The sequence below is a fragment of the Ambystoma mexicanum genome, chromosome 6p (genome assembly GCF_040938575.1).
Source record: "Ambystoma mexicanum isolate Mex_15411 chromosome 6p, UKY_AmexF1_1, whole genome shotgun sequence".
Lineage (NCBI taxonomy): Eukaryota > Metazoa > Chordata > Amphibia > Caudata > Ambystomatidae > Ambystoma > Ambystoma mexicanum.
The window spans coordinates 588,467,018-588,493,036 of record NC_090935.1 but is presented as its reverse complement, the minus strand read 5'-3'; the positions used below and the strand labels follow the sequence as shown (position 1 = coordinate 588,493,036).

Below are 26,019 nucleotides of genomic sequence, written 5' to 3'. Positions count from 1 at the left end.
TACCGCTGTTCGCTTCTGAGGCCCGTTGCCATCTGTGATACCATGTCATACAGCCTGTGGCTCCTCCCGTGTGCAGGCACTCTGCTGTCTCATTCACTGTTGGGGTGGGTTCAGCAGCAGACCGCTCAGTGCTCCACTGTCACACCGATAGTAGATATGTTGCCAATGTCCTCTTTAGGAGAAGGCTGTCTGACTTCCACCCAGCAGGCATCTGGAGGCCACTGGCGCCCCTGTGTGTTCCACTACGCTGCACCCATCCACACAGCTGCAGGACTCTCCTAACTGCTGCATTAACGCCCTAGGCTCTGCAGCTCCTCAGACCCTGCAGGGGGGTGCTGCCGATCCTAAGCACCCACACTGCAACTTCACCACAGCTCTGGTTCCCTCAGGCTGTGCGGGATGCTGCCACAGCCGCCTTCTTGGGATCCCCAGGTCCTTGTCCCGAATTGCTCGGTCTCCTGTGCCAGCAATCCCACCACTCCAAAACCCCTCAATTGGCTCCACTGCAAGTCTGCCAGCCTACTCTGAGGTAATCCGCTCTCAGCAGTTAGTAGGGAGGGGGCTTTTCATCTCTCATGTGCCCCTCCACGCCAGAGGCTCTTAGGAAGCCATCCGCTCTGATGGCATTCCTGACCATGCCCCGTTGTATTTCTAATACTTGTAAGCATTTAGGCAAACCCCAACCTGAATCGAGCAAATGACCAAACAATTTGCTACAACTGAAAAGAATATCCTGTAAATACATGAAGAACAATTCATCAATCTGAAGGGAAAGTTAGGAAGTCAGTAATCTGGAAAACAAAACCACAAGAGCCAGTGTAAGACCAGCCGTCTAGTTTAAGAAATCCAAAGCACCACACGAGCAGAAAGGAGGAGATAATTGGAGCTGGTGAAGACCAAAAACCATAGCTTACATTTACCGGTAGGTGTAGGAGCTCTTACCATAACGACTAAAAGTCAATGCAGAAATTGTCCTGCAGCGGTCGCCAACGATCAATCAGGGTGCCCGGCTCTACAAGAAGAGGCGAGAGCCCAGTTATGACATGCATGCTCTGCACGCAAAACAGGAAACCTCAAATAGGTGTATACATGGGCGCTATATTGTAATGTCGCTACATCTAGTAATACAACCAGAAAACCTGGCAAGCTTGTTCATTCAATACCCAAAACGTGCAGGCTATCTCGAGTTGACTAACAACAAGTCGAGGACAAATTTAACAGAAGTCGATAGTACTGGAAATTATGTAGCCCACATAAGTTGCTGGGACTGTAATTTGTTTGCAAAGAAAGAGACCATGAAATTAGTTGAGTATAGTTGCAAAACAAAATATAGTGAGATATAACCTCTGGGGAAATCCATAATTGATTAATGACTATAGTAAGGGTGTCATTACACAAGTAAGCAAGGATTGGTACCGGAGGGTATGGGTTACTATCAGGAGACCCGATGGCCTGCTACAGAGATACCCTGAGCTGGAGGCGATTGCAGAGTTTGAATACTACCTGGATTGTATTGAAGTTCCATAAACAAGATAATTATATGTTAAACTGCACTAGTGCACCTTGCCGATAACACCTGTCGCATTTCAGTGGAATGGGGGTGCTGGAGATGCATGGCCTTATTGCCAGAGTGTGAAAGAAGATGTAATTCACTTCCTTTCTTGTGTCCATGCTATATAATGAGGTATTAATGGCTGAAACCAAATATGTGCAATGGGAACACTTGCCCAGTCTTGGACATGTTTTTATTGTGTAGATTGACTGGATATACTTTTGTGGCCTTTGTGGTGGGCAAATATTTGAGTTGAGCGTGGATGCTGAGATTTAAGAAATTTGTTTGGGCGTCTTAGTAGGCAATCTATGGTTATAGCTTTTATGTTTGTTTAGTAGTGGCAATTTAGGCTATGTTTTTGTGCAATTATTTTTAAACGTTACGTTTTTATTTGCATTTTATCAAAGAAAATGCACCTTTTCTCATAACACATAGCAATAATTTCACCATACCACCCCCACCGCCTCCCCCCTCAATTCCCGTGAGTCTTAACTACAATATTCCTTACAGAACACAAAGCCTCGTATGATGGAAAATCCGAGTCTTGTCTCAAGATTCAGTTTAAGCCACTTGCAATGACGAAGAATAGTTATACGGCTTGGCTCCTTGTTCTCAAACCATCCTGGGAAGGGAGACACCACCCCTGTGCCAGTCTCCTTGGTCAGGTACCATTATCTTCCATTCTGTCAATCACTGGGCCCAAATCCTCATAAAAATACTCAATCATTCACCATAGCCGCTAATTTCTCCATGACAATCATATTAGTACATTTCTGTTCCCACTCCCTTCTCGAGGGCAGTAACCCCACACCCCCCTTCCAATGCTGTGCAATCGACAGCCTTCCAGCTCTAATCATTGCCTCACACAATTTCAGCAATCTATACTCCTTGCTATCACCTGCCGGGATTTCCAGGAGCATATGCAGGGTGTCCATACTCAGCTGGACACCTAGGATATCTTTAATCCAACTAAAGAGTTCCAGCCAAAAGATTTGGATTTTAGGGCAGCACCACCACATATGGTATAGGGTACCCACCTGACCACATCCCCTCGGGCAGAGGGAAGAAGCCCCTACAAATATATTTTTGAAATCCTCAGGGGGTCCCTATGCCACCTGTGTAGCATTTTGTAATTGTGGGCCTTGGTCGAGGTAAAAAATATTCTGTGGAAGCTAATTAGAAATATTCTATCCCATTCTTCCTCATGATCCCCCCCCCCCCGCCCCACAGTCATCCCAGTATCTTTTAAATGTCTGTCTACGCATTCTATGTGAGGAAACCAAAGTTTTGTATATTCTCAGAACAATACCTTTACGGGAGGAGGCCGAATCTAGCCCTTTCGAATGGATTGTGTCCTCCCACGTATGCCTCAACTTGTGATAAATTGTTATCTCCAGCTTTGCTGCTTTGGAAAAAGAAATTCTCGGCAGAGGGCACTGTGCTCGAGGTCGTGGCGTCGATTGTCCCTCGACGGACTCCGTACTCTGCCGACGTCACCGATGGTATAAATAGCTCGAGCCGCGCCCGTTGCTTCAGTTCCGTTTTTCCGATCGCTTCGCTATCGAGAACGGTGCGCTTGAGATTTTCTGTGAAGAAAATGTCATCTTCGACTCCTTCGACACCCAAGACTAGGTTCAAGAAGTGCGTAGATTGTGGTTCGAAAATGTCGATCACGGATCCCCACCGAGTTTGTCTCTGGTGTCTCGGTTCAAGTCACCGAACCGACTACTGTTGTTCCTGCCAATCCATGATCGAGAAGGCCCTTTGTGAGAGGAGAGGTCAACTGTCGGTGGGGAGGGAAGCCTCTAAGAAGGCTACATCCAAAAAACATAAAAAAGCGACCGATTCGAAGGAATCTGATCGCCATAGGTATTCCAAGAGATCTCGATCTAGGAGTAGATCGAGACACTCTTCTTCCTCGTCCAAAAAAATGAAGAGGAGACATAGATCTCCCTCATCATCATCTTCTGAGTTGACCGAAGAAATTCGATGTCCGACAAAATCGGATTCCCCCAGAAAATGGGAGGAATTTCGTAAAAAGATGATGGAGGTATTCGAGAATGCGGCCCCGACCCCCTTGAATGAACCTCGGAAGAGCCATACCCCTAAAGTCGCTCCATTGGATGACAAAGGGAAGTCTAAAACTACTATGATAAAAGCAAGTAGTGTCGAGGATACTCAAAAAACTCGAGTCGGCGACAAGTCATCGAGGACTTTTCGAGATACGAGCACCTCTACGGTGCCACATAAAAAACATAAATCATCGAAGGCTTTGATGACTTCATTGACGTCGACCGTTTCAACAACGAAGCCTAAAGCATCCTCGACGCCTGTATCGAAGTCATCTTCGAAGTCATCGCAGATTCCTTCGACAACTTCGAAGGATTTTTCCATTCCTTCGACGCATATTGTAGAGGAAGAAAGGAGATTTACCCCATTGCCCAGGTCAGACTTTTTTAAGTCCGTGTCCTCAATTTATGAGGAATCTGGTTCGGAGGAAGATGAAGTCGCTCCTTTCGGAGTTTCATATGGCACAAAACAAGTTCCTGAGGAACTCATTGATCAGTAGTCTAAAATGAGACCTGAGTGATACTCTACATTCTGCCAGTGGAATCGACACCTCCCCAGAATTGGAGTTTGCCAGACCTGATCCTGCAGAACATGCAGACTCTGGGTACAGGAGTCTTATGACCAGAGTGATTGAGTATATGGGTTGTGGTAACACTTCACCCGTTTTCGAACAGGCCGACATGACAGATATTATTGTCAGAGGTCCTCAAAAAGATCCAGTTCTCTTCCCACAGGGCTCTTCAGAGGACAGTGGAGAAAAACGGAGAAAATCCTGAGAGCATTTCTGCTGCAAATAGTAATTTCCCCAAGAAATACAGACCAGCTGGTACAGATCCTGAATATTTAAACAGGCATCCGACTCCAGAAGTCTAGTCATTCAGGCAGCATCCACATCAAAACAAACTGCATATGCCTCTATCCCTCCGGATAGAGAGGATAAAAAAGTTGATGCTGGGCCCGTAAAGTTTTCACTTCAGGCAGCATGGCCCTTAAATCGACAAATGTCACCTGTACCCTGGCCAGATTTACCCATACCCTGTGGAACTGTATTTCAGCGCCGGCAATGGGGGAATGATAGTATCAGCAGATCCATGGCTGCAAGCATTGTGCTACGCAGATTTGCGTGGTTGAGGAAGTCAGGATTTGCACCAGACGTGCAAGCCAGACTCCTCAACATGCCCTTTGATGGCTCGAGGCTGTTTGGCAGCAAGGCTGATGAAAGCCTAGAAAAACTTTAGACCTCAAACGGCAGCTAAATCGCTTAGTGCCTCCATGCGCCAGTCTCAAAAACCCTATTCCGGCTCATCTTCCTGGAGGGGTCGTTCTTTTCGTTACTACTCCTAATTTGGTAGAGGAAGAGGACAGGCTTCTGAAAGAGGCAAAAGAAATTTCCCTCGTGGTGCACGAGGAAGAGGTGCAAAATCGGCATCAGGAGCGGCATCTTTACCCTCAGCCACTCCTGCAGCCGCCTCCAAATCCCTCTGAGACCTTGTTGCACAAAACACCAGTGGGAGGCAGGATCTCTCAGCATCTGAAGGAATGGCGTGGCATTACCTCAGATGCTTGTGCACTGGAAACAGTAGCTCAAGGGTACTGTCTCGCTTCCAAAAAAGGCCTCAATCGTCCACCGGTAGCCAATTCCGTTAAAAATTCCATATCATGTCCTGTTGCAGGAAATTTTAACCCTGCTAGAGAAAGGTGCCATAGAACAGGTACCTGTAGTGGAGAGGAACAGGGGTTGGTACTCCCCATATTTTCTCATCCCAAAAAAGGACGGAGGATTGAGACCTATCTTGGACTTAAGAAACTTGAACAAGTTCCTCAGGAAGGACATGTTGAAGATGGTGACCCTTTCTCAGATCCTTCAGGCTCTCCAACTCCAAGACTGGTTGGTATCATTAGACTTTCAGGATGCTTACTTTCATGTGCCAATCCATCTAAAGCACAGAAAGTACCTGAGGTTCGCGATTGGCAACTCTCATTATCAGTTTCGAGTTCTGCCATTCGAGTTCACCTCCGCCCCAAGGGTTTTCACCAAACTGTTGGCGGTTGTGGCAGCGAGTCTCCGAACAGGGGGTATTCACATCTACCCCTACCTGGACGATTGGTTGATCAGAGCAAGTTCTCCGAAACAAGCTCAGGAACATCTTCCGATCACCTGCCACTTCCTCCACAAATTGGGCTTCTCCCTCAATTTCAAGAAGTCCCATATGATACCATCCCAAAAGCTCCAGTTTATCAGAGCTGTCTTGGATACTTCCTCGGGAAATGCCTCGCCCCCCGAGGTGAGAGCTCTCCACATTCTGCAGATGGTAACAAAGTTCCAGAATGCCCAACGTCTACCGGCCTTTGATTTTCTCAGGTTGCTCGGCCTCATGGCATCCTGCATTTTCCTAGTACCAGAGGCCAGGTTGAGAATGAGATCCCTTCAATGGGCACTCAGAACTAAGTGGTCCCAGTTCTCAGGGAATATGTCGGATCTTCTGCAAGTCCCAAGTGCAGTTGCTCAGGATCTTCTATGGTGGGCTTGCAACGACAACATTCTCAAGGGAGAATCTTTTTGGCAATCATGGCCGGAGAAAACCGTATTGACGGACGCCTCACTCACGGGGTGGGGAGCAAACACCAACGATCTGACAATCAGCGGCCGTTGGTCTCCATCAGAGTCCAAACTATACATCAACCTTTTGGAGCTGAGGGCAATCAGACTAGTGCTGAAGGCCTTTCTGCCCTCTGTACAGGGAAAGAATGTCCTGATAATGACAGACAATACAGTGGCCATGTACTACCTCAACAAGAGAGGAGGTGTAGGGTCACTACCACTGTGCAGAGAAGCAATGCAGCTCTGGTTCTGGGCAATACGAGAAGGAATCTCTCTATTGGCAGTTCACCTAGCCGGAGAGCAGAACACGGTGGCAGATGCTCTGAGCAGGCAGAGCGCAGTCTCTCACGAGTGGGAGCTAGCTCAGGAAGTCCTTCGAGAGATCTTCGCCCTTTGGGGAACCCCTCAAGTGGATCTGTTTGCCACCGTAATCAATCGGAGGTGCGAACAGTACTGCTCAAGGGAATTTCCTCAAAGAGGAGCTCTGGGAGACGCATTCGTAGTGGAGTGGAATTTTCCACTACTGTACACGTTTCCCCCAGTCCCTGTGATTCCTCAAGTAATCGGGAGGTTGAGAAAGTTCAGGAAAACCATGATTCTAATTGCCCCGGATTGGGCCAGGAGAACGTGGTACCCGGATCTTCTAGACATGGCCATCTGCCCTCCAATACGTCTTCCACAAAGAGAGGATCTTCTCTCGCAGGAGGAAGGTCGGGTTCTCCATCCAGAGATCAAGACACTCAACCTTGACGCATGGTTTCTTTGAGGTTGAGATACAAGGATTGGGATCTTCCGGATGACGTAATGGAAGTCTTGCTTTCGGCCAGAAGGCCAGCAACAAAATCTTTGTACCGATGTCTCTGGAACAGGTTTAGTAACTGGTGCAGAGATAAGGATGTGGACCCCTTTCAATGTGGCACTCCATTAGTGCTCTCTTTTCTATTACATCTAGCCAATCTGGGGCTCCAGATAGGAACATTAAAGGGATACCTTGCTTCGCTGTTCATTTTCAAGCGCACCTCAGAAGAGGTTTCATATTTCAAAATACCATTAATCATGCAATTCTTAAAAGGGCTTACTAACGTATACCCTCCGGTACCTTTTCAGGTCCCAACTTGGGATTTAAATTTAGTACTAACATTTTTGACTTGCATACCTTTTTGAGCCTCTGCACTCCTGTCCATTGAGGCTTCTAACATTAAAAATTGTCCTTCTTGTGGCCCTATCATCAGCCCGCAAGGTTAGTGAACTTCAGGCTCTCTCATATAAACCAACATATACTATTTTTTTTATAAGGATAAGGTAGTCCTTAAAGTTAAACCTTCCTTTTTACCAAAGGTAGTTTCGGACTTCCATTTGTCATAAAAATTAATATTACCAACATTTTATCCTCCTCCTCATTTGGGCAAGGAAGAGGAGAGACTGCATAGACTAGATCCCAAGAGGACTCTTAGTTTTTACATCCCAAGGATGTCTAAATTACGACAAGATGACCAACTATTTGTGGGTTATACTGGTCATAAACTGGGCTTATCAGTAACAAAACAGACCATATCCCGCTGGAGCATTTTGGCCATAATTGAATGTTACAGATTGGCGGGAAAAGACCCACCAGATGGGCTTCGAGCCCATTCTACAAGGGGAATGGCTACTTCTGCGGCTCAAAAGTGGGGTTTCCCGGCAGCAGATATTTGTTCAGCTGCAACTTGGAAAACAAAGCATACTTTCATCATGCATTAATGCTTGGATACTGCCTCCTCCAATGAGGGGTTATTTGCCAGGGCAGTTCTACATTCTGTCCATGAAAACTGTAATTAGCACTCCCACCTCCAAATTGATCACTGCTATTGGAGTCTATCAATACGTGAGAGGACACAATCCATTCGAAGAACAAGTTATTTACCAACTGTAAAGTTCTTTCGACTGGATGTTCCTCCCACGTATTCCTCATCGACCCTCCCATCCTACCCCACAGTACAGTTTACGTTTTCTTACACTTTCCTCTCACGAAGAAGGTATCAGTCATGGGGCACGCCTGGGTGTTCCTCCTATATATTCATCGAAAAAACAGAACTGAAGCAACGGGCGCGGCTCGAGCTATTTATACCATCGGTGACGTTGACAGAGTACGGAGTCCGTTGAGTGACAATCGACGCCACGACCTCGAGCACAGCGCCCTCTGCCGAGAATTTCTTTTTCCGAAGCAGCGAAGCTGGAGATAACGATTTATCACAAGATGAGGAATACGTGGGAGGAACATCCAGTCGAAAGAACGTCACAGTTGGTAAGTAACTTCTTCTTCTCAAATGGGGTTAGCTCTCTAATTAGTAAGGCACCCCACATTTGGTCGGTGAACATACCCTTTATGTGCCGATAGTCAAAGATTGAGAGCGCGTCACTACCCAGGGCCTCCCGAATCTCCCAAAAATCCCTAAAAGGATCATTGGCAAATAACTGTCCCACGCTTTCGTGTCCCCTCTCCGACCATTGTTGAGCCCCCCTTATTCCCTGTTAAGCAAAGTGAAATGGAGGGCCCTATACCGACAATGGCGAGGGCCAAGAGGACAAGGCCCTGTTTGCACTATTATTTTTCCGTACCTCCCAGAAAACAGTCAGTGTGGGATGTGTGCGAAACCAGAAGGAGTCTCACCCATTAATCCCTGGGGATATGTCATTCAGGTGGCTAGGAAACGGGCATCGCTTTTGGATCCAGTTCCTGGGGGGTGGACCAGTGCGGGAGGATCACCTGGGTGAGGGGTCTTTCGGGAGTGGGACACCTGATAGCAAGAAGCGGTATATCCTTCCCTGTAACACCTTTACCCCATCCTACCCGGTAGGATATTTAGGAACTCATCAACTCCCGCCCCACCACCAGACTCCTCCCAACTTTCCCTTCGTGAACAGCCCGCTCTGGGAGAAAGCAGATTCATACCCGAGCATTGTACCCGACATGTCACACTACTATGGTCAGGCAATTAATGGTAACCACTCGCACATGACTTCCACTAAGCTTCCTCACATGGATAAAAGGCAGCGCACAAGAGCCCACTCTGACTGAGGCAAACCACACGAAGGAACAGTTTTTTCAAGATGGCAGCTGAACGAGGAGAGAAAGACGGCAAACCAGGAAGGGTGCACCAGAAGGGAGATGCCCTTCACCTTTTGGTGGAAAACCGTTACTTTCTAAAGTCCTTCAGATTGAAAGGGGTGAGGCCAGGAAACAAGACTGAAGAATCCTGTATTGTGTGTCAGAGATACCTAGGGCCCTCCTGCATGGCTGATCGAGTCGGGGAGGAGGAGCAGCAGCCCCCGTGGTACCATCCTTGGCTCCAAGATTAAAGCACCGCCAGCAAGATTAACACAGCTGGTGAGTTGGGGAAACTGCTACAAGACAGATCTCTGTTGAAGTCAAGGTTGCAAGCGGCAACATTGCATAAAGAGCGCAATAAGGAAGATTTGTAACACGTGTGATGAAAGACACAAGGAAAGCTGAATTGCTGATGAATGTTTGAACTAAGAGAAGAAATATACAACACTTGTGACAGTGGTCCAGCACCGTGATCCTGCTCAATCGAAGGTCTCTGTAAGGTATTCCGTCAAGACATTGCAGAAACGTAAGTAGAAGATTGATAAGAACATTGTGTAAAGTGAATTGAAGTGGTTTAAGCAAAACCCATCGAACATTCAAAAGTCTTCGATTTTGATATCAGGAGGAAAATGCAGAAAGTGAGATTACATGGTCCGAGCCCCACGAGGGAGAACTAGCGTAAATATTGTGGTAAAAAGGGGTCCATGCCTGAAGGAGGGATACCCATGATGAACACTGTAAGGGAGAACCTATGCATTTAAAAATCCTGATAAGAAAGGAGCTTTGATGCTTGCTTGTTACGGGAGGCCCTCTGCAGTAAGAGACTGTTACTGGAAAAGTGGCTTTTGTAGAAGGCCCTGAGACCTATGCTTTGAACTGTATCCTCGTGGCAGAGAAGCTTGAACGTGCTGCTTTGACCCTTGCTGAAAAAATGGGGAAGGGGGAAGCTAATTGCTCAACTAGCCTGTATAAATGCTATTTGAGCGCAGAGTCCTCTTTTGTTTGAGGGGCTTCTGGATGAGGACAGATACATATAATATTAAGTACCACAAAAGCTACCCCACTCTTACACACAAAGGGGACAGTTGTGGTAAATTCAGTATGGGTCTACCAAACCTTGGTAGGTAAAGCCAGAGGATCAGCTACAATCTTAACACATTTTACTCATAAAGCAAGATAAAAACACTAACTAGGAGAATACAAAATTCTGGCATTGTATCAAAACAAAAATGTAGAGAACCTGCAAACCAAATTGTCACATCAACTGCCTCCAACAATTTGAAACGGTGTAAATAGCTCCCTCATGTGTGCTAACAATACCTAAAACATAACTATCAATCAGAAAATGGCAATCTCTCCGACACCCGTTGGAGATTGCTATTTTCTGATGTCTCTCTGTTCCCCCTTATTCTCTGGAAATCAAAGAAATCTGATTGTTACGTCGCTCCCTATTTTCAGTCATCCATTTTAAGTGTGATCTCTGCTTCCCTCCTCCAATTCAGAGGGCCTCATGTCTGTCTGACGTTCCAGAGTGTCTAGCGATGATTGATTTGTTTCTAAGCCCTGTATCTTATCCTCCATTATGTCCATTTTCTTGTCCATATTGCCCAGCCTCTGATCCAGAGTCGTTCGAATTCCCTTCATTTCCTCCAGAGGGGCTGCTAGATCTTTCTGCGTTAATGCTGGCTCCTCCGCCAAGTCTTCTCCGGAATGTGTTGCCCTCGATTCCTCTGTCTGATCAGCTGGGGTGGGGGTTTGAAAGTGACAGTGCTGCAGAGATTCTTTCCAGTTCATGGGTCTAAAGAAAATTACCATCAGGGCTGTCACCGGTCAGGGCCTCCCCTGTCCCTGCCAGACTCTCGAGGGGGAACGTGACCCAACTGGTGCTCCCAGCAGTGGGAGCGGGCAGAATGTCCACCCATAACTTTCCCGGGTGTGTAGCTCTCCTCTTTTGTTAATGAACGATCCATGCCGGAGGGTCTGCACCATAGTGCCACCTGTGGGGTAACTGCGTCCCTCGTGTTGATCCTCCAAAATGTCACAGGGCCCTCCAATAGGGCAACCCTCTCAGCTGTGTGCAGAAAACCGTGAGTGAATCGGGGCCTGCGCCGTCTCAAGTCCATCCAGGAGCCCAACTTTAGAGATTCCTCCACTTGTGCCCTACTTTGCTGCCCAGCAGCTAATGGGCGTGTTGCCATGCCGGTGACTAACACTGTCGGGTAGTCTGCCTTTACCTTGTGACTTCGCAGGAGGGTTGGCTGCCCCCACCTCCTATGGGAAGGTCTTGGCCCACATGTCTGTGGCCCCTTTGGAGGTGGATTGCCCACAAATCTGTCACTGTTCTGGGTACCTGGGTCATAGGGAGTCCACACAATGCCACTCTGTTCTACCTTCAAGTCGGTGTGGGGCACCTTGTTGCCTCCACCCAGCCCACTGCTCAGGACCCCTCACTGCGTGGCTGGGTGCTCAGCTGCCATTCCCGGAGCCCGGTGTTGGAGCTCCACCCTGTGCCCGGGTCAATCCGTCTGACACCTGCGGAATTACTCGCGGCTCGTCCATCGCTCTTTTGTGCGCCTTTTCACTCTGTGATTGGAGCCGATCCAATGACCCGGGGTGGCCCACAGAGGTAGGGGCTCCAGCCACGCGCCTGCAGCCCAGGACCACCAGCGCGGCTTCACGTCGCTGCTGTCCATACTCCACTCACCACAGTGCGCGTCTCCTGCAGAGAACCATCGTTTCCAAAAAGATGTCTCTGGGAGGAGTAGGGTCTCTCCTGCTCACTGCTGCCGCGCAATCTCTTCACGGGGAGAAAAAAGGGGAGCTCAAACCCTTTTTCTTTGTGCTTCGTCGGGAGAGTGATGCGGTTCAGACCGCCGTACTCTGCACTCTGCCCTTGGTGGCAGATCCTTTGTGCAAATTTTATGTTTCGTGGAAGGCACTTTATATGCACTTTTGACAAGTCATGTCATTTTTATTGGGTTAAATGTGTTTTGTAACAGTAATTGTGACTTCATATGATCCATTTTGTACTGTTTATTTCGAGATGGATTATGCATCAAGTCTATAATCTGCTGCATATGTTGTGTTTTTTATTTTGCTGTATTTTTATGAATTTCTAGGTGGTGGATAATGTATTGTGTGGTCTTTCTCATTTAAATGCACTTGTATTTGATCCAGATAAATAGACAGACAGTTGTATATAATTCCTCTAGTTCAGTACTTGCATGATATATTATGGTGAGGTGTGAATTGTAATACAGCACAGCTACTGAAGCCAGACTAGTTTGGTGGAGCAGTTGATGAATTAGTGCCTCTGTTCTCCATTTCTGAAGCAAAGGCTTTTGATAGGTTTTAAGTTGCATTATATGCCTGCACAACAAGGGTACACACAGATGTAATATCGGGCCGTTTTAAAAGATGGGTCAGAAACTTGCCTCTATGCCCTTATTAAGAAAAACGTTACAGCAGAAGTGCATCATACAATTGGGAGCATCACTCTGAGGCAGTGACATTTTAAGGCACGCACACTCACTTGTGTCCTCCATTTTAGAGGTTTCATCCTTAAGCACCCATTTCAGACAGAAACCATTGCATATAGCTTCGCCTTCATAAACGGACTCAAGCCAGTTAAATATAATGGTAGAGTCATCTGACCTGCATTTTCATAGGTTCCATTGACTTTTTCAACTAATACTTCAACATGGGTTATCAGATAGCCATTTATTTTAAGTACCCGTTATGTAACTTCAGCGTGTCTGGCCATCACAGTATGCATTAACTTGTGGATAGTCCTCACAGATAATTACTTGGGTGAATATTCACAAATGCAAACATTGCCAGGTTAGAATAGTAACCAGAACTTAAATATCACTAGTATGATATGGTGTGCATTAATCTCTTACAAACTCTTTGGCTTTTGCAATATGATAATCACATAAATACTTCATCTGCCCGTACAACTGTTTAAGAAAGTCCACTACAGTCACTAACTAGGCAGATTCTATGTCAGCACCATAGGCGAGCATTATACTTCAACTTCTATTTATTACACTCTTCAGAAGTTTCAAAATTTAACTTTCTTATAGAAATGTTTTTATTTTTTTATAAGCACAACTGTAAACACTTTATTACTGAACTACTAATCTCCATAAGTCTCTTCTGTGTAGTAGTTCCTTAGCTCACTTCTTCTCCTCTGAACTCTACCAGTCGCTTCTGGCCCAGGCTCTTTCCTCTTCTTTTTCTGCTCTTACAGAGATAAGTACACTATAGAGCTAGCTCTGTGAGAGTTTGCATTCTTGCATGTATTGACAGTATTAACATGGATTATGTCTTAGTAGACCGTGGGGACTGTACGGTGACTCGCTGTATGCTGCAGGATTTCCAAACGCGTACTTGGCGTCAGCTTTAGACTCAACGTATGCATAAGGATTACAGAGTGCATGCTAGGCTGCATCTTTAGACCACTGCATGGAACTGGTGCGTTTTTAAAACAGGGAAACCGGTGTTCGCAACGCGGTTGTAGACATTAAGTGGGCGAGCCGGATCTGTGAGCAACTAGCTCACTCGTTACCAGCTTGCGCCTCTTTGCGCTACAGTGCAGCAGGCCGCGGCCCGGAAGTGCTCGAAGATCATAGCAGTCCCACCTGGCAACGTCTGAGCAGGATATGACGACCCACGTCATCAGCGTTGTGACAGAGTGCACAAGCCGCAGTTACTATCCGGTACGAGCATTCAGAAGTGCTGTCAGCGGCCACCCGCCAGCGGAATGGGAGTCCTAACGAGCCACACCTGGTGCAGGTGTACCGAAGACAGTGACCAGCAGATTGTGGTGCAGTCGCTCGTAAGTGCATTAAAGACCAGTCAGGGCTTGGACAAAAACGAACATGGAATGTAACAGCTCAAAATAATTACACAGCATTCAGCTGAACACCTAGGACATCCTCTAAGCCACACTTGATCACAAGACAGCTGTCGGCGGCTGGACTACTCGGCTTGCTTGGTTCAGGCACAAAACACAGGGTTAATCAATTTAATCAAAACTCTTGAGAATATGGAGTCTGACAACTGGAGTGAGGAAAGTTAGGAGCAGGTGCTGGCTGAAGAGGATTCAGACCTTGCATTGAGCTATAAGAGGGTCCTAGGTGAATCCTTTGCTGAGGCGGTAGCGCAAGGGGTGCAACCCCTTCAAGACCGATTGGAGGCGCTTGAACATTTTATTGGTGGTGGCTTAACTAGTCATAATAAGACACATAAAGTGAGCTTGTCCGCAAGCCTCCTTCTCAAAGAGGTGGTGATACAGAGGATAGAACCGACCCAGAAGAGGAAAAACTCTTCTACTCCCCTGAGTCCAGACACAGGGAGCAAAAGAAAGGCTCCAGAGGTTGTCGGTGCATTTGGCAAGCTTAAAGTGGCTTTCACACAGAGATCAACAGTGCCATGCCTCATAGCCCCTTCCCGAGGGGTGCAAAATATGGGAGATGAAAGTACTTCACCAGACAGTGACTTGCAGTCCTCGGGGACAATTGAAAGAGACATGAAGAAAGATAAAGAAAATAACATTGAGAATCCCAAGGAAGAAATGTCAGATGTTTGAACCGGATAGTATTAGGAACCCCAGATCTAATGACTTGCTGCTGTCTCCAATGGTGATATCTTATATGGCACAGAGGCTGCGCAAGCTGCTAAAGAGAAACCAGGCTCCATATGAGATCAGGGTGCTCCCCTACAGAGCACTCAGGCAAAGTAGACGAAACTCGAGCGTTGGACCCGAGAATGATCACCTTCATCATAAACGCTTCTAAGGACGTCCGAAAGTGTATGGACAGAGCCTGGAAAAGCTGTCCAGAGAAATTACTCGACCTAGCTGAGCCAAGATTAGGGATTTAGCCGAAAGGGATAGAGATACAGGGGAACCAGTGACATAGAAACACTGGTGAGCTGGGCCCAAAGGAGAGGAGAAGAAGCCTCTTGCTAAAAATGTATAGCAAGCTAGGGGACCTTGCCTCGCACGAAGCAGGGGAGGCAGCTAAGGGCCTATTGTTTGGCAGAGCCTTTGCTAAGGAAATGGGCGAGTTTGCCGGTACCTACACGGCACTACAAAAGGCACAGTCCTCGATCAGGAATATTTTTCCCAATCTGGTTTTGTTCAGGGACCATCTATGCCCGGGGCTGTTCAGCAGTCAATTTTCAATTACAAAGAAGCCCTCAAAACCCCAAAGCTCAGTACTGGGAGTCACAACAACAGGACTCCTTCTTCCCAGCACGCAGTAGTGTTTCTAGACCACGCAGAGAAAGAGGCTACTTTCGACACCAAGGCCCCCAAGCAGGTGAGAACAGCCAGCGCACGTCACCCACCAGTGGGGAGCAGGACAGAGTTATTTTTGTCAGATTGGCAAAAGCTTTCCAGCGATGCTTGGGTCGAGACAGTGACAGGCTTCCGTCTAAAGTTCACAGACAGGCCCATACAGAAAGCAATTCCCACCTGCATGGCGCAGACACTCCAAGGACACGTTGCTAGAGGAAGAACTCCAGCTTCTAGTCATGAAGGTAGTGATGGAGCACGTCTGGAGGATTCATCTTGCATTCATCAGCAATATGTTCCTAGTGCATCAGAAGGACAGTGAGACCTGTCTTCACTCTAAACTCAATGTGTCGCTACTTTACAGGCACTTCAAGATGGAGGCAATACACCTTTTCAGAGACATTTTCCACAAAGGGGACTGGTTGGAAAGGATGCACTTGAAGGGCACAAACCTTACAATTCCAGTTGCATCTGAGCACCGCACGTACTTCAGTTTCTTGTGGTAAGGCCCGGCTTGGCAGTTCAAGAAACTGCCATTTGGACTCTCCCCAGCACACTGGGCCTTCACGAAACTCAAGAGACCAGTAGTAGCGGCCATGCGAGAAAGATGTATGAGAGTCCTAGTATACCTCAATGACCTTCTCATCCTGGTAGCGGACAAAACATTGCAGAAACAAGTGCAATGGGCGTCAAATCTCATATTGTCACTAGGATTTATCATCAACCTAGAGAAGTCAGAACTTGTACCAAGGAAGTGTATGAAGTTCCTGGGTTTCGCGGTGGTTCCCAGGAAGGCGACACCGAAACTTCCAGCACACAAGATGAGAGCGATAAAGCTGCGAGCAGCTCTAGGGAAGACATTGATTTTGATAGTTTGGCTAGGATAGTAGGGTTACGAGCAGCCTCCATACAAGCCATATTTCTAGGGCCTCTGCATTACCGGGCGCTACAATGTCTAAAGATCAAGGATTTACAAGGAGGTCTGCGAAATCACCAGCTACAACTTCTAGGTCAAGAAGGAAAAATGGAACTGGAGTGGTAGCTCCAGAACATGGAAGCATGGAACAGATGCACCATTTTTGGAGACGTCCCAGAATTAATCCGAGTGAAGATTCGAGCAGGTCCAGTTGGTGGGTGAGATGCGGTCAGCTAGAGACAGGCTGCAAGTGGTCCGAAGTGGAACTAGAGTTGCACATAAATTGCTTGAAGCTCTCAGCAGGCTCATTCACAGTGAAGACCTTTGCGAAGGACAGTGAACTGTTGTATCCTTCTCATGATGGACAATATCCTATCTCGGCAGTGAGATACATCAAACGTCTGGTGGGGGGGCAGAGATCCAAGGTGTTAGCAGAGCTTGCCAAAGACTTCTGGCACTACTGCCTAGGCAGGAGAATAACCATCACAGCAGAGCATCAGCCAGGGGTTCGGAATATGGTAGCAGGTTGGAATTCCCGCTACCTAGTCGACTCTAGTGACTGGATACTGCACAGGGAAATGTTTGTGAAGATAGCAGAATTGTGGGTTCTTCTAGACATAGATCTGTTCACATCAAGGTTGAACAGGCAGACAGGTTTTTCAGCTGGAGGTTAAATCCAGAAGCGCTAGGCACAGACCTGTTTCTGCAGGTTGATGATGTTGGCCAGAACATTAGCGAAGAACCGCAGGGAGAGAGCGTAGGTAGTGATTGTAGCTCCTTACTGGAAATCGCAAGTGTGGTTTCCAGTTCTGATGGAACTTTTCTTGGATTTCCCACAAACACTTCCTCGCCTGCATAATCTACTCAAGGATCCAGCAGGGCAGAGTCACCCCTTGTTGAGGGCAGGGAACCTCACATTGCTGTCCTGCAGGGTGTCGGGTGCAGATGGAAATTGACAGGAATTTCTGGACAGACTGCAGAATTTATCAAGCAATCATGGGCCCCTTCTGCGCTCAGGAGCTATGATGCTGCGTGGTGTTGATGAGAGTGCTGGCTATGCTCGGTAGCTGTGATGTTGCGTGGGCTCGATGGGAGCGCTGGTGCAAACAGCAAGCTGTTCATCCTGTTTTGGCCCCTGTAGTGCATGTGCTGAATTTTCTGGTAGCGTTTTCGGAGGAAGGCAGAGCTTGCAGGACTGTAGGAGTTGACAGGTCGGCCATTTCGGCAGGACATGAGCAGGCAGAGGGTGCACTAGTAGGAGAGCATCTGGCTGTTGTGCGTCTGCTTCAGGGGTGAGGATTTGTAAAGCACCATTGCCAAAGTATTTGTCTCTGGGACGTCAATGTAGTCCTCAACTTATTCATGATATGGCCAGAGAGCCAGGACCTGTCAGACAAGCAGGAAAGTTGGCAATTTTAGTATGTCTGGTGTCATTTAGGAGAGTAGCTGACGTGAAAGTGCTAGATATAGATGGGCAAATCTTTTACCCAGAAGGTGTTGCCTTAAACATGGCAAGGCGTACTAAAAGCAACTCCATAGTAATCTATCCATATTTTCTGAATATGGCACAGTTAAGTGTGGCTGACTGCATCAAAGAGTATGAGCACCGGACGCAAGAAGTTAGGCCTCAAGGTGTTTCACAGCGTCTCATAGCATGCAGGAAGCCATTTAAAGCACTGGGGCCAGCTACGGTAGTTATGTGAGTGTGTGAAGTAATGACACTGGCAGGAGTAGATGTGTCGTTATTTGGAGCTCACTCAGTGAGGGGCTATGGCCTCTTAAGCGTTTGGTGCAGGGGTTAGCCTTCAGGATATCTCAGGCGTAGTACACACAGTGGTGATGAGCTTTGAACAAGCATAATGCTTGCCTTCGGTCTTGACATAGAATGAAGAGTACCCAATCTTACAGAACAGTGAGTCTTGATTCTATTGGACACAGAGGCCAGCATTATCCCACCCAGATACACAGTAGGTGCAACAAGTGGAAATGTATTGCTTATATTGGCAGGAGATGACCAGAATACTGGATAGAGGTTGAGCATTTTCTAGGACAGTTACTGTCTCCCAGCGTCGGACTAGCTACAAGAAGCAGACGTGCAGTGACCTGAGGTTGCAGTTCAGTTGGTGCCTCAATCGTCATCAGTGGTTTAGATTGCTGGGCGGTACAATACGTCCGTGGATGTCAGTTTTTAAGGCATCAATAGAAGAGGAAAGGACCTGGGCAGGAAGTGATTGGTAGAGTCCAGAAGAGAGGAAGTGAGCTAAGGAACTACTACACAGAAGAGACTTATTGGTATTAGTAGTTCAGTAATCTAGTTTTTTCAGTTAGGTTTTTTTTTAAAAGAGAAAATAAAGTTTGATAAGCAAATAATGTTTTGAAAGTGCTCAAGAGTGTTCTAAATTAAGGTTGAGCATAATGCTCGCTCTCTGTGTCTTTAATAGAATCAAGTCTCCCTGTGCTGTAAGCTTGGGTAGTCTATATTGTGAATGATGCTGAGGTTACAACAGTAAACACGTTACCAACTTCCATAATCAAAAATGTATTGGGCACACAGAGGAATGTTCACCTACATGAGTTAGTGGACTTTTATAGATAAAATGGGGACTTCCCCCTATTAGTCTATGCCAAGGAAACATCTAGGATAAACAAATAGTCGAATGCTTTCAACACTTGACACTTCCATTGCACAGCATAATAGTTTGTTGATGAGCTGCAGTATGTCTACTTTCCATAACAGTCTAGATATGGCTACTATCTCCAGGATTACATGTCATTCTTATACTATTGCATGCAGTATAGAAGGATCAATATCCGAAAATTGAAAAAACTATTACCTAATATTATGCGCATTGTACATTACTTTGTTGCAGTTCTATCCATAGTCTATAATATGTTAAGTCCAAACTTTGTATGAAAATCTAAGTGAGCCATGTCCATCCTTGGTCTGTAGTAAAGCACTCTGACCCAGAATACCACTCAGGGTAGCATTCTGGAAATATGCTATTATTATGGATGCAGGTGGTGTTGACATCTGTGCTATGTGAGTGTAGAATATCCATATCAGTGTCATTCCGTTAGAGCTGATCACCATCATTAACATCAGGACAAAAGACATTGGCAACCGCAAAAGAAGAAAAATAATATTCACATGGGATGTATTAATTCCCCTCAAAAATAGCAATGGTTTCTTGCTTCCTTACTGGTTTAAAATTCTTAACATGAGATCCTTGGATGGGGATGCCAGCCAACCAGGGAGCTTGGAACGCAGGCTGAATCCTTTGTTGTACATCTGAGTTCTCCCCTAGCTGTGCGCCCCTCACCCTCTGCCGTCCATGCTCCCTCACACCACCCACATTCCGCCTTTAGTACCCAGGAGTCACTACAAGCGGGTGCTAAAGGCGATGCTAACATTTAAAAAAAAAAAAAAAAAAAGAAACTTGCCTTTACTCTGTCCTGCGACACTGCATGGGGATCAGGAGTCAGTCTTCAGTGTTGATTCAGAATCACTCTGGCCCATAACTTGGGCCGTTACCGATAGGGTCTGCTTGCGGTATTTTGCCTCAATGGTACATAATGTAATGTCGGCAAGAAGACTTTAGTGTATTTGAGAAGATTATGCATTGGTGAACAGGACACAAGCTCACAGTTAATTTCATAGTGTTGTCTACTTACAAGCAGTTCCGGGCTCCATTCATAGACTTGCACAGCGTCATTACTTTAAAAGGTCAACCACTTGCAGTACAAACCAGATGGGGATTGTGGGGGTGCCACCATCAACCCACCTCCCTAATTCTAACCGCTTGTTGTTCTCTCCAGGTCGTGTGAATGTAAGACCGGGTTGCACAGAAAAAGTGAAATGTTACCTACCTGGCTCTGATTTAGATGTGCAAGGGACCGGCCACGCTTCCCGAAGAGGGTAAAAAACAAATGGCTACAAATAAAAATACTTAAAAGGGGAAAACTGAGATCAACCTTGCATTAAGTGTGAACTGAATACACGTATAGACAAATGTGTATTAGGAAATACATGAACCATTAAATATAAAATATACATTTATTTATATATATATATATATATATGTCCATTTGAGCCAAGTCACACATTCCACAACGCCACCTAGTAGCCATTGCTGGAAGTTCACCTCCAGTTCTGAGACGCAACAGCAAGGCATTGTGTGGTGATTAAGCTATGTATAAAGTAGCACTGCCCTGTTAGGCAAAGACAATTTCCTGGAGAAAAGTTTTGCATTTCAGATAATTTGCAAACCCACAATGCCTTCCTGTTGTGGATCAGAACTGGAGGTGAACTTCCAGCAATAGCTACTAGGTGGCGTTGTAGAATGTGTGACTTCGCTCAAATGGACTTACCTTTTTTCAGATTTCAGGACAAAGGTTTTTTTAAAAAACCTTTTTAAACCCACCATAACTTTGTTGGTGTTAAATATTTTTGTGAATGTTTGTATGTTCGGGGTTGGCTCCATTCCCATAACAATTGGTGAGCTGATGTTTAGGCCCAAGGTCAGCATACCAGTCTGGGGTGTACTGGAGATGGTGAAATCTGACCAACCCCACCCATTTGCCCTGCACAGGGCGGGGTCCAGCCCTGTGCGATCAGTATCGGAGATTTCAGAAGATTGACAATTTTGTTATTGTTGCCTCCAGCTACACAACAGTTGGTGGGTTGAGGTTTTGGCCCCAGGCCGGCATACTACTCTCGGGTGTACTGGCAATGGTGAAATTCGACCAACCACACCCATTCACCCTGCACAGTGGTGGAGCAGGGTCCGGCCCTTTGCTGTCAGTATGGGCAATTTCGGGAGATTGCAGAGTTTGCAGTTATTGGCTCAGTCTCAACAGTTGCTGGGCTGATGTTTTGGCCTGAGGTCGGCATAGCAGTCTGGGGTTTACTGGCCATGGTGCAATCTGACATACCCCACCCATTCGCCCAGCACAGGGTGGGGTCCGGCCCTGTGCCATCAGTGTAGGTGATTTCGGGAGATTTCCGATTTGTTGTGATGGTTGGCTCCAGACCCACAACAGTTGGTTGGTTGATTTGCCCTGAGGTCGCCATACCAGTCTGGGGTGTACTGGCAATGGTGAAATTTGACCAACCCCACCCTTGTGCCTTGCACAGGGGTGGAGCGGGGTCCAGCCAAGTGCTAGAAGTATAGGTGATTTCGGAAAATTGCAGATTTAGCAAAAATAGGAAGTTAGGGCACAATATAACATGCACAAGGCTATAGCAGACCCCCATGTGCATGTCAGCTACAGACCCGGGCAACGCCGTTTGGGTACTGCTTGTAAATGTATAAACTCTTTAAATGGTTTTATAAATAGTAAATAATTACCTAACAAGTGTGCATCACAATGTAAAGATGGGACTCACTGAGATGTGTCTTGTGGAAGGAAGCCACTTATATGTAATACATCCACTTCTAAAACGTACATACAGATTTGCAGCATTTGCACATTGTACTCCTGTAGGAAATCGTAAACTAACTAGCCTTTCTTAAAGGTGCATCATGCGATCATCAGCCTAGTCATGTGACAGTTCACAAGGTGTTTCATTTTGTGATAACTTGCATTTTCTGCATCAGCACACTAAATTGTGTAATCTGCAAACCATGGAAAGTTAAAATAGTCCAGCTGAAAAAATACTGTTGCATGTAAGTAATAGTTCCCATATTTGTCATCCTATGCAGTGTATTATATTATGTTGCTGTATTGCTGTTTGTGCAGCTCTGTAAAGCTGTTGATGGTCTGTTCAGCTTTGTACATTTTAATACATTAAACTGGGGAGAAGTGATACACAGCCACATATGTGCTCAGGATATTCCTCTGATTCTTCCTGACTATATAATGGTCTACTGTAATCTGGCAATATTATACATACATGTATGTTTCTCTTACCATGAATGTTGGCATGCAATCGGTTATACTCTTCCCATTTTCCCGTTTTGCTGTTTTCTTTTGAGTGAACATATAGGCCACTAGGTATTTGGGTGCTTTATAGTGCAGACCTATTACCTATAGTAACGGATCTTTCTCTGTTTTAGTGGCTGGATTTCAGCTCTAACGGGACTGAATAAAAGCATTGCTGTTGGAGTTATGATGATAATCATAGCAGCCCTTTTCACAGTGTCTGCAGTCATGTCACTTGTTATGTTCAAAAAGGTAAGTCATTTCCACAGAGACTGTTTGAATTACATTGTTGTTTAAAACTCAAAATGGGTGCAGTGACAATGTTTTTAATTCTATATGCATGATTCAGAAATTGTAAAATGGGGTAATAGCACACATCGCTAAAGTGCTTAGAAGCTGAAGGAATCTGGCTTGTAGTGCTTTAAGAACCTATGTTATTTTTATTATTATTATTATATGCTCTGTGCCACTTTCAGTGCCCTTTGTGAAGGGCATCAGAATAGGTAAAAAGCCTACATTTCTGTTTGTAATGCTTGGCTTACTTAAACAGCATGAGAGCATCTTGAATGTTGTCATCTCACCTTCCTGAGTGCCAGGCAGATTGGGTACATACACCATCCATTTTGGGATAAGTTGTGGTTATCTGGTGAGTGAGGAGGGACATGAGCATGGTACACATAGATAGCAGATGAAGGGGGAGGAGCAGGAGGCTGCATCATGCCACCCCCAGTCTAAAAAAACTTGAACTGTTTGTGAACTCAAAAAGCCACTCACATTTTGGTTCAAAGGGACATAATACTACTTTTGATTGAAATGTGTTGTGCACAACAGATATAGAAATGGTAAAAATATAAACAATGCTTAAGTTCCCACTTCTAGGTTCCCATCCACTGTGGTTATTGCTGTACTGTGTATTGTCTCATTAGGCTCTCTCCCACTCACTAGGTCCCCCACCCCGCAAGGTGTGCCGCTGTCACTTGCTCTCTCCTCCTGTGTTTTCCCTATTGTGTCTTCCCTTTTTGTTGTGGCCCGGCCCTTCGCCCCTCTGCATCCTGCGTTGTGTGGTGCTGGGCTTTGTGTCTCTCTCTCTCTCTCTCTCTTCTCTCTTGCGCCCTTCTGCTCCCACCTTCCTCCTTCGCACCCTCTATGGTGCTCTGTTTCTCACATTTTCTTTAACTGCTACTCTCTCTTATCCCTCTCACTAAGTCTAGAAGGAAGAAGTTCAAGAGGACATCCTGGTTGCCAACCCTGACCTCCCTGTCTCTGATACCTACATCAGTGCTTCCTCCAGATAGACTCTCACCGACATCCTTTGTCGTTCCCTCACCGGACCTATGGACCTCTCATATGGTCTCGGCTCTCTCGCCTATCTCCTCCTCTCCATTAATGGTGGCACTCGGTAGGAGGTCCTCTTGGCCTTCTAAACAAACAATGGGGCAATTCCTACAAATTAACAGGGTATTGCCCTTAGTAAGTAATATTCACACAAAAGATAGGCAACACACAACTGTGTAAAAGCTACTAGCAGCTAACAGAGGACCCAGGACTAGGTCCAGTTCGTAAAGCCAAGCCCAAAAAGGTTTTTTACTGTGGGGTGGACTCAAGTCTATTCATAGAAGGAAAAGAATAGAACAAGGTTGTGGCTGAAGACAGAAGGATAGAGCGAAACAAAGGTACTATCCCTGCCTATTGTGCACTCTCAACTAGGTTGCGGTGTTACAACGCCTGTCTAATAGTGACAGAATAAGAATGAAATTACCACTTCTATGGTGTGTAATGCATTCAACCTTGAGAGTCCCAACCCACTCTGTTCCAGATTAGCTTGAATCTGAAGAGACTACCAGTATAACAAGGGAAAGGAAAAGGAGAGTTGGCCCAGGAAGATAAAGAGAATCAATTTTTCTCTTCAAAACAACTCATATGACATCTAATGGGATCGACGGTTTTTTAATAACCCATTGATTGTCACACTGATCCTGGGGTACTCAGGTTTAAAAATGACACAAATGGGGGAAATAGGATAAATTCCTATTCCAAAGAACACATACAAAGACAATACAATCACCACTTCCCATGTGGAATCAGCTTTATACTCATGGGAAGTGGGGCAATGTAAAAAAGTTTGCTCAAACTAAAATGGGGGCAAATTAGAGCCCTTTTTAGATGTGACAAACACCGTTGACCGGTTTCAGTGGCCTAACTTTAGTAACGCCACATTCATCAGGACAGTCTAAGCTTCCTCACAAGCTGGTGTATATCATTACCCAACAACCAGTTTATTGGCCTTCCCCCATTCGTCCAGGACCATCTTCAATGTCTACTTGAATGGCCTTATCTTGGTCCAGGGCCCACAGCCCAAACTCCTCCTTTTTGATAGCCGTCTCCCGGGTCTTATAAACTTCCTGCTCCCGCTACTCCTACTAGCACTTCTCTGGCCCCTCTGCCACCTTCCACCTCTTCTGTGGCTAACTTGCCACCACCTGCTATCATTTCTGCCAACTCTCTGGCACCTCTACCACTTCTGCCGAGTGTACCTCAAGCGTGTACCCCTCCCCGGAAATCTTTCTTAATCCACGCTGCCACTCTCAACTCGCTCTGCTGTCGAACGCTCCTTGGAGATGTGCCACCTCCTCGAAGAGCTTGACCTGGATGTCCTTGCTCTCACTGAGACATGGTTCACGGCCACCTCTGTCACAGGTTTTGACACTCTCTTCCTAGATGGCTACAAGATCCTCCCTGTGCCCAGAACCAACCGACCCAGAGGGGGAGTAGCTCTCATCTTTCCGGAGTGGGTCCCTGCCTCTGTCGTTCCTATGCAGGCCTACTCCTCCTTTGAATGTGTGGTCTGCAGGCTCTTTTTTTATTTTCGCCTGGCTTCTCTGACTTGTGCCCACCATCTAGAGGCCACCTGACCTGGCTGCCCTCTTCCTCTCAGAGTGGGCTGACTGCTCCACATCTCTCCATGCTTCTACCTCTCAAATTCTCCACTGAGACCTCAACATCCACCTGGATGCTTCTGATCAGTCCACGGGGCTCTTCCCCAATCTCTGCGACTATCACTCTCTCTCCATTCTACCCTCTGTTCCGGTACATACTGCCTTACAGACCTTGGATGTTCACATCTCCTCCGACATCCCTCTCTCCAACCCTCTTACTACTCCTCTCTCTTGGACTGACCACTTTCTTCTTTCCTCTTACCTGACACTCTGTCCCCCAGGCAAAGCCCACCCCAGCACTGCCTCCTACCTTCTCGGTCATTGGGCCCATGATGCGTGTGTCAATTGATGCCTTTGCCTCCACCCTGTCTGCTCCTCCTACTCCTGCTTCACACCCTGATACAGCCCTCTCTAATCTGCTTCTTGCCATTTCCAACATCTGGATATCCTTGCCACTGCCATTAAAATCCATCTGAAGCCCACCTCCAAGTGCAACTCTTGGTATGGCTCCGACCTCGCTGCCCTGAAACGCAAGTGCAGGGTGGCAGAGAGGAAGTGGTGGGCTTCGGGTGCATCCTCTGACAAACCTGCCTGCTGCCAGAAGAGAGTCCACATCCAAGCCTGCGTCTCTG

General features: G+C 46.4%; 1 protein-coding gene across 1 annotated transcript in view; it reads left to right on the top strand.

Moving 5' to 3' along the window:
* The window catches only part of SCAMP1 (secretory carrier membrane protein 1), a 498,174-nt gene that overhangs the window by 430,043 nt on the left and 42,112 nt on the right, over positions 1–26,019 (top strand). The window contains exon 8 of the mRNA XM_069627423.1: positions 22,586–22,703. Within this exon, the coding sequence (XP_069483524.1) occupies positions 22,586–22,703 (118 nt within the window). The remainder of the gene's footprint in view (positions 1–22,585; positions 22,704–26,019) is intronic.